The 10414-nt window shown below is 31.8% G+C and overlaps 1 protein-coding gene across 1 annotated transcript; it reads left to right on the plus strand.

Moving 5' to 3' along the window:
• The first annotated feature begins 4937 nt into the window (after positions 1-4937).
• Positions 4938-9010, plus strand: LOC126818732 (zinc finger protein 45). Its single transcript, XM_050546276.1, has 2 exons — positions 4938-5041; positions 7393-9010. The coding sequence occupies exons 1-2, from the start codon at positions 5039-5041 to the stop codon at positions 8359-8361; spliced, it is 972 nt and encodes a 323-aa protein (XP_050402233.1). The 5' UTR covers positions 4938-5038; the 3' UTR covers positions 8362-9010.
• The last annotated feature ends 1404 nt before the right edge of the window (positions 9011-10414 follow it).

Here is a 10414-nt window from a genome sequence, read left to right on the forward strand (position 1 = left end):
TTAAAGAACATAAAACTGATGATATAGTTGAATATTGGGATGTTAAAGATGAGAAAACTGATGATGCAGATGAATATTGCCATGTTAAAGATGAGAAAACTGATGATGTAGATGAATATTGTCATGTTAAAGATGAGAAAACTGATGTTGAAACTGTTTATCAGTGTAATTTGTGTGAAGAAGAATTTAAATTAGAATCTGATTTAGAAATACACTGTGAAATACATGTTAAAGAAGAGGAATCTGTTTTACGACAGGAGACTTGTTTTAGCCAGTATAATGAATCACAGACACAAAATTTAAAACTTTCGAAGAAACATATAAAATGTGATGTTCGTAGTAAAACTTTTAAACTGAAAAATAATCTACAGAGGCAACATACAGGTGAAAAACCTTATAAATCTGATGTTTGTAGTAAATCATTCACAAGAAAAGCTAACATTCAGCAACATGCACAGATTCATTCCCGAGAAAAAGCTTATAAATGTGATGTTTGTTGTAAATCATTTGAAAGACGTACTGACCTCAAACAACATATAGAAATTCATAAATATAACAGAGAAAAACCTTATAAATATGATGTTTGTAGTAAATCATTTACAAGTCGTTCGAACCTTCAGAAACATGTAAAGGTTCATACGAGAGAACAACATTTTGATTGTGACATGTGTAGTAAATCCTATTCTAGAAGAGTGGGTGACCTTCAGACAGAAGAAAAACCTTATAAATGTAATGTTTGTGATAAATCATTCGCTACGAACTTTAATCTAAGTTCCCACATGAGAATTCATACTGGTGAAAAACCTTATAAATGTGATGTTTGTAATAAATCATTCACCCATAATAGTAATCACCAGCGGCACATAAGAATACATACAGGTGAAAAACCTTATAAATGTGATGTTTGTAGTAAATCATTTTCTAGAAGTTATGACTTAAAAGAGCACATCAGAATTCATACTGGTGAAAACCCTTATAAATGTGATGTTTGTAGTAAATCATTTACTTGTAGTAGTTACCTACAGAACCACATCAGAAGTCATACCTTAGAAAAACTTTATAATAATGATAATAGTAGTGAAGAGACACACATGAGAACTCAGACAAATGAAAAACCTTATAAATGTGATGTTTGTGGTAAATCATGTACCCAGAGTAGTACTCTAAGGAATCATGTAATAAGGCACACTGGAGAACTGCCTTTTAGCTGTGATGTTTGTGGTAAATCTTTTAAATATGGTAGTTCTCTCCGTCTTCACATGAGGATTCATACTGGAAAACAGCCTTTTAAATGTGATGTTTGAAGTAAATTATTTTTTCATAGCGGAGCAACGCTTAATCGCTCGAAAACACATACTGGATACAAATCCTTTTACAGAAATGACTTTCTGCAAAGACACATTATCAAGTTTCAAACTGGAGACAGACCATATAAGTACATGTAGTTTCTATCATCAAGTCTCATATTGGAGACAAGCCATACATTGTATAAGTAGTCTCTATCATTCAGACAAATATTAGATAACTAGGTCATAGGCTAGATTATCCTGTCTTTTACCAATCTGAATAAAACACAGATCCTATTTCATTTCATTTTTTATAGTTCAAAATTTAGTTTTACTTGTCTTTACTACACTAGGATCTGGAAAAGTTGTTATCATTGATGTGTTCTGGATGGTGTGAGGGATTAGTCAATGAAACGATCTGTTACGGCGAGCTTTAGGCATGTTTTGCACAGAAATGTGGGTAATCCACTAGTAACATTACTGCTGATTGGTTAATGAAATGGCTGATGTCATAGGGTCAAAAGCAGCTCGTATGACCTCTTATGGCTACAACCAATCAGATAAAAATACGAAACGAAATATAGATCTGTAGTGTAGGGTAGGCCATCGGAAAGTATAAAAATACGAAACGAAATATAGATCTGTAGTGTAGCGTAGGCCATCGGGAAGTATAAAAATACGAAACGAAATATAGATCTGTAGTGTAGCGTAGGCCATCGGGAAGTATAAAAATACGAAACGAAATATAGATCTGTAGTGTAGGGTAGGCCATCGGGAAGTATAAAAATACGAAACGAAATATAGATCTGTAGTGTAGCGTAGGCCATCGGGAAGTATAAAAATACGAAACGAAATATAGATCTGTAGTGTAGCGTAGGCCATCGGGAAGTATAAAAATACGAAACGAAATATAGATCTGTAGTGTAGCGTAGGCCATCGGGAAGTATAAAAATACGAAACGAAATATAGATCTGTAGTGTAGCGTAGGCCATCGGGAAGTATAAAAATACGAAACGAAATATAGATCTTCGTGTAGCGTAGGCCATCGGGAAGTATAAAAATACGAAACGAAATATAGATCTGTAGTGTAGCGTAGGCCATCGGGAAGTATAAAAATACGAAACGAAATATAGATCTGTATTTTAATTTGATTAGAACATATATGCACCAGGGGGTCACGGTGGCTAAGTGGGTAAGGCGCTGGCTCGCTACCCTGGATGTCGGGAGTTCGATCCCTGCATTGGCCGAGCGTATGCCCGTCTTAATTAGCCCAGTTTAGAAAGGAGAACAGTAGGACGTTAAATCCCATTTCATTTCATTCCATTCTTTTACGTTATGTACAAAATGTAATTGTTTCAGAGGACACAATCGCATTAAATTAATTTAAGAAATATCTTTTCAGACCTGATAATCATCCAACACTTCCAAATTGATTATTGTAAAATTTCTCCCTTCAAGGGTCATACATGTATCTATGTTTTTTTTTAATCCAATTCATCGTCACGAAAAATTTGGTTGTAAAGTCAGTGATTAAATTCATCTATGTAAATGTATGTACTGGTGCGTGCATTTGTGTATATATTTATATATACAAAACTTAAACTGTACAAATCCTGTGTATTATGTATTTTGTGAATAAATATATCTACTAGAAAAAGAAAAGGATTATGGTGTTGTGAAGGATAAATAGTTAACTTCAGTAGCATTACTCCTTATTAAGAGGTCAGAGTTACTTGCTCTTTTTTTTATCCAGTCACCCATGACGACCATTTTTGACCTCTGTGTATAATCAGTACAAAAATATATCGTTAGAAACTTTATTCAGTGTGTCATTTATTGATCAGAGACAACTTCAGAACAGTTTGATCGCAAGGTCTGTCATTAAAGCCGGGGCATTATGAAAGATTAGATCAAGAGCTGATAGTTCTCGCTATAATAGTTAAAAAAAGGATAATGAAAAACGAAGATATTAGCCTCTGAAGGTTTGACAAGACGTTGCAATAATTGTAACCACCGTACTGGTTGTACGAAGCTAAGTCTCGCTCCTCCATTTTTAGATTAAATCAAAATGTGGCTGAACCGTTCTAATCTATTTAATATCGGAGAAATCCAATGCCATCGAGACTTGATTAAGGCCTGGATCAGTTAATTAATGTTTCATTAATAATTTAGAAAACATTTCAGGCCTACAGAAAGACCTGCAATAGGCAGTTTTAGCTCTTGCATAACAGCATTAACAATTTCATTTACAAACATTGTTCAGTAAATCTACATTTATTCATTGTATGTATGGCATCATACCAGCTTGCGACCTGCTATGGTAATATAGTAGTATGACATCATAACAGCTTGAGACATGCTATGGTAATATAGATTTAAAATAGTTATAGAAGTATACACTGTAACCCAGGTATCATTTAATCTTGTGTATCTAGCACTAATTTCTTTGTTCAAATCTTTGTTTAAAAATTTGTAAATATCATTTAAAATCACCAAAAGTCATCTTATTTGTACTTGTGTCCAGTTTAAAGGTGACTGATTAATTTTGGTAATGAGTTCCAATTTACAAGTATTTAATTTCCTGACCACTGTTCAAATATTAATCATTATACATCAATAATCAATTGGATTGTTTATTTTTTAACAGTGATCAAGAAACTAAACAAGTGTAAATTAAACACCCATTATCAAAATTAAATGGTCAGCTTTAAACTGATTTTTGCGAATTTCTAAATACAGATTTGATATTGAATGAATGTGAAAGAAATTAGTGCTGTATACACAACATAAAATGATACCTGTGTTACAGAGATAGCTCTAAAGTATTTTTAGTAATATAACTTTAAAATAGTTTGGGTAATATAGCTTAAAGTTTCTATGGTAATATTGGTTTAAAGTAGCTATGGTAATATAACTTTAAAGTAGGTATGGTAAAATAGCTTTAAAGTAGTTAGGTTGTATAGCTTTAAATTTGCTATGCTAATGTAGCTTTAAAGTAACGAGGGTAATATAGCTTTAAAGTATCTAATGTAATATAACTTTAAAGTAGGTATGGTAAAATAGCTTTAAATGATCTAATGTAATATAGCTTTAAAGGATCTAAGGTAATATAGCTTTAAAGGATCTAAGGTAATATAACTTTAAAGGATCTAAGGTAATATAACTTTAAAGTGCCAAGGATAATATAGCTTTAAAGTAGCTGAAGTAATATAACTTTAAAATAGCTGAAGTAATATAACTTTAAATAGGTTTGGGTAATCTAAGTTTAAAGGACCTGGCGTAATATAATTTTAATGTGGCTGAGAAAAAAGAAGATAAACACGTTTTGAATTTATGGTGGTTTATATGTTACCTAATGTTCATTTAGACAGAGGCTTTTTAAAAATACAACATATTGTCTTAGAAATACAGACTGCATTGAATAAAGCGAACATTCGAGAAAACAGGGGCGATATTTTGGAAAAGAGCCAAAGAGAAAATTACAACTTTTTACTGAATGAAGTGAATTTACAAGAAATATTATTTTTGTGAACTATTCGGGTTGGAGAGATCCATTACTATATCATGTATACAACCTTCTACCGGAAACGAATTCTTTTTTCGTGACGTAATATTTTATGGAAGCTAACGTTATTCTGCACTTCACTGAAGACTAAATGAAGATCTATTTACTTGACTTGTAGTTGTAGAAGAGACAGATCAGCAATCCTGTGTTACAACAGCTTCACAGATAGACAATTGTTAACAAAATAATGGTGAGCCAAAACAACACAACGATTATTATTTTAATACAGGTCAAAGTTTTAAATGACAGAAACAATTTTTTAAAAATATTTTGTGGAAATATACATAAAATGCTACCGTACCCAAAAAAAATTATTGCATCAAAATATTCTAATTAGATCCAAAGTTATTTAGGCTTCGGATTTTATAGAAATGATTAATTAGACCTTTATTTACATTACAAGCTCAACATCAACTCTGTAGACCCTTGGATGGCTTGGATTTAAAATTAAATCAATTAAATTAAATAGTAATTCAGAATCATAGATTGAAGTGGGTTATATTTCAGCCACTGGCTTTCAAGATTTCACATGAACTGAAACCCCTGTATAAAACAAAGAATAGTAAATGAATAAAATAAATAAGTGAATAGAATATATGTATCTGATGATAAACATGTACCAGTAGCCTGTGCCAACCAAAAAAGGGATGTAACACATTTATCTTAATTGGCAGTCACAAATATGGCGCAATCTTTTCGCGAAAAGTAAATCTTGCGCACGGCCTCCTGTCGGTTTCCTGAAATTTATACCAGTTCCATCCAACCAAAAAATGTTAGTTAAGTGGTCACGGTTGCTCCATATGGGAAATTTCTCACGTACACAACAGTGTCAGAATATTTTTTTTCTCCTATTGAAAAGTTTAAAATTTTGTAACTTTTTTTGTGCATGATGCAGAGCTGAAAAAAACTTAAGAATGAAGGTTTGATTTTATCATTTCAACATCAGAAAGAAAATCAGTTTCTAAAGATCTAATGTCTGTTTTAGTTATTGTGATATTTTTATTTTTTCCGCTTCAGTCAGAAATAGACCAATTTCCTTTAATTTTATTCCAATCTAATGGGTTTTTTTGATGATTTTGTTTTATCTAGTTATTTGTATTGCTTTTCTGTACGAAATATTGCCGATTTTCTTTAAACATACATTATGCAAAAGCTAAATCTGTCTATTGCAGGTCTTTTTTAGGCCTTAAATGTTATCTAAATTATTAATTAGACATTAATTAACTTATCCAGACTATAATCAACTCTCGATGGCATCGCCAACCTGCAATATTTATTGGATTAAGTTCCGATTTTCTGCTAGACTTTAATTTAATCATGAAATGAAAAATCAAGACCGTTTTTTATTGTACCGACTTTAGTAATGATATAGAGGCTAGACAGAAATTTCAAACGCTTAGTTCTTGGTTGGTAGTGAATCAATTTGAATGAAATTTTCAGCAAATTGCCTTTTATATTATCTAGTTTTTAACTATTATAGTGAGAACTGCCAACTCCCATAATGTATCTTTAAATTCTTTAAATTTAAAAGTTAAAAACAATATTTTTGTAGTAAATGTGTATATCTAGCACATGAGTGTAAAATTTGAGCCTGCTACAAAGTCATTTAGTTAGTGAACATTTTGTTTTATCACTTTTGTCCCTTTTTGTCAGAATTTCGAAAAATGGTGCTTACCTATGGGTATATAAAACCATCTACCGTACAAACAGTGGCGGCACCAGCTGTCGGTGGTTGGAGGGGCAAAGCTGGGGCAAAGTCCAAGGTTAATCGGGCAAAGGCAAGAGCTTCAACTAGGGGTAGGGGGGCCTCTCCCAGAAAATTTTGAAAAACAGACTGCCGGAAATGCAGTCTGGCAGTATTTCAGGCGCTGTTCGTCGAGATAAATAGATCATCAGAATATTGGGAGTCTACATATTTTCTGTAGTCCAAATCCTATAATTTTCCTACAGCTTTATGGTAAATTTCTATAGAATTTTCTACAGTTATGTATATAAGGAATACTATGGTATTCTATAGCTTGGCAATGTTGTCACTACTGTTTTGTTTAATGGCTATGAGGGAAATAAAATATGAACTGGATATTCCAAATTAAATCAATTTAACGTTTGGCATCTAACAAATGTTATTTGATGTTATAACTTTTATATATTACAGGAAACTAATGATGTTATAACTTTTATATATTACAGGCAACTAACGATGTTATATATTTTATATATTACAGGAAACTAACGATGTTATAACTTTTATATATTACAGGAAACTAATGATGTCATAACTTTTATATATTACAGGATACTAATGATGTTATAACTTTTATATATTACAGGAAACTAATGATGATATAACTTTTATATATTACAGGAAACTAATGATGTTGTCACTTTTTATTTATTACAGGAAACTATTGATGTTATAACTTTTATATATTACAGGAAACTAATGATGTTATATATTTTATATATTACAGGAAACTAACGATGTTGTAACTTTTATATATTACAGGATACTAATGATGTTATAACTTTTATATATTACAGGAAACGCACGATGTTAAATCCTTTCATCAGTGTGTTGTATGTGATAAGATTTTTAAACAATATGATGATTTAGAAAAACACAATAAGATACATGTTAAAGAAGAGAAAACTGATGATGTAGATGAATATTGTCTTGTTCATTTTAATGAAGAGAAAACTGATGATGTAGATGAATATTGTCATGTTAAGGAAGAGAAAATTGATGTTGTAGATGAATATTGTCATGTTAAAGAAGAGAAAACTGATGATGTAGATGGATATTGTCATGTTAAAGAAGAGAAAACTGATGATGTTGATGAATATTGTCATGTTAAAGAAGAGAAAACTCATGATATAGATGAATATTGTCATGTTAAAGTTAAGAAACCTGATCGTGTGGATGGCTATTGTCAAACTGAAGATGATATTGAAACTGTTTATCAGTGTAATTTGTGTCATGTAGAATTTAAATCTTACACTGGTTTAGAAAAACACTGTGAAATACATGTTAGTCAGCAAGGGCGAACAGGAGGAAGACATTATAAATGTGATGTTTGTGGTAAATCATTTACTCATAATGGAACTCTACAGAGACATGTCAGGACACATACCGGTGAAAAACCATATAAATGTGATGTTTGTAGTAAATCATTTGCTGTTAAATATTCTCTACAGACACACACAAGAATTCACACAGGTGAAAAACCTTATATATGTGATGTTTGTAGTAAATCATTTATCGCTAATAGTACTCTACAGGCCCACAGGAGAAATCATACAGGTGAAAGGCCTTATAAATGTAATGTTTGTAGTAAATCATTCACATCTAGTAGTAATCTACAAACCCACATAAGAATTCATACTGGTGAAAATCTCTTTAAATGTGATGTTTGTGGTAAATCATTTACTCAGAATGGTAATCTACAGACCCACATCAGAAGTCATACAAGAGGAAAAACCAAAAGTGCAGGGGGACTGCACCACACATAATTTACACAAAAATAAATATACAGACAAGACATCATACGCAGAAATCACAAACAAACGAACAATTCTTGAAATAAAGTGAATGGGTCCCGAGGCTAGCTGTAAGCATCCGCTGCGCTGTACAGTCCTAGGCGTGTTATGCTACAGGCCTGACTAAAAATGAAAAAAAAATTGATTTACAAAAAAAGACAAAAATAATGCGACCAATCTTGACAGTGGTTGTCTCTTCAATGTCGATAGTCTGCCAGTTGACGTCCTGAGTTAAACAATTTTAACAATAAGGGCAATAATCCGGAGAGAATATTGAAAAATGTTAAATAACAAGTGTAGTGAGCAAACAGCAGCAAAGCCCAACAACGAGAATATTCTGCAGTACGAAGAGTTAAAAACTCTACTCTAATAGTAAGTGCAGGAGGACCGCACTACACATAATAGGCAGATTTCGCTTTTTCATAATGTATGTTTAGCTAAGGATTTCTGTAATAAAAATATGTATTTGTGTAGTAATTTTTATAAAGATTATAATTATTTTTATTACCGTAGAATCTGTATTAAGCAGCCACTCAAGGGAATTTTCAGGAGTGGCCCTATAATAAAATCTCAGTGTTTTTTTTTGTGCTGACATCAATAGTCAGGTCAAAATACAGCTTAACCCCCCAAAAATTGCTGAAAAGGTTTCTCAACTGATTCTGGTAGGGTTTAGTGTACTTTATAACATACTAAAAGTTTACCAAAGTAGGACCCTGGAAAAGTTTTTTTTTTCAAGATGGCCACCAAAATGTCTTAATGATCATAAGTATGTAACTATCAACTCAAATTTGATGATCTTAGGGTCTATTCCTAGGGAGGTTTTTTTTTTTGGGGGGGGGGGCACAAAGAACACATTAAGATCATTAATATTGAATGAATGTGAAAGAAATTAGTGCTATATACACAACATTAAATGATACCTGGTTTACAGTGATAGCTCTAAAGTATTTTTTTAGTAATATAACTTTAAGGTAGCTATGGTGATATGGCTTTAAAGTAGTTCGGGTAAAATAGCTTTAAAGTCGCTATGGTAATATTGGTTTAAAGTAGCTAAGGTAATATTGCTTTAAAGTAGCTAAGGTAATATAACTTCAAAATACCAAGGGTGTCCCATCTTTAAAGTAGCTGAGTTAATATAGCTTCAAAGCTGCTGAAGTGAAATACCTTTAAAGTAACTGAAGTAATATAACTTTAAAGTAGCTGAAGTAATACAGCCCTAACTTATCTAAGGTAATATAGCTTTAAATGAACTGAAGTAATATAACTTTAAATTAGCTGAAGTAATATAACTTTAAAGGATCTAGGGTAATATAGCTGTCACGTAGCTGAAGTAATATAGCTTTAAAGTAGCTGAAGTAATATAGCTTTAAAAAAGCTAAAGTAATATAGCTTTAAAGTAGCTGAAGTAATAGAGCTGTGACATAGCTGGAGTAATATAGTTTTAAAATAGCTGAATTAATAGAGCTATAACATAGCTGGGGGAATATAGCTTTAAAATAGCTGAAGTAATATAACTTTAAATAGGTTTGGGTAATATAAGTTTAAAGTATCTGGCGTAATACAACTTTAATGTGGCTGAGAAAATCAGAAGATAACACATTTTGAATTTATGGTGGTTTATATGTTACCTAATGTTCATTGAGACAGAGGCTTTTTAAATATACAACATAGTGTCTTAGAAATACAGACTGCATTGAATAAAGCGAACATTCGAGAATACAGGGCGATATTTTGGAAAAGAGCCAAAGAGAAAATTAGAAATTTTGACTGAATGAAGTGAATTTCACAAGAAATATTATTTTTGTGAACTATTCGGGTTGGAGAGATCCAGGACTATATCATGTATACAACTTTCTACCGGAAATGAATTCTTTTTCCGTGACGTAATATTTTTACGGAAGCTAACGTTATTCTGTACTTCACTGAAAACTTGTTTACTAAATGAATGCCTATTTTCTATGACTTGTACTTGTAGAATAGACAGATCAGCAATCCTGTGATGCAACAGCTTCACAAATAGACAATT

The sequence above is a fragment of the Patella vulgata genome, chromosome 1 (assembly GCF_932274485.2).
Source record: "Patella vulgata chromosome 1, xgPatVulg1.2, whole genome shotgun sequence".
Classification (NCBI taxonomy): Eukaryota; Metazoa; Mollusca; class Gastropoda; family Patellidae; genus Patella; species Patella vulgata.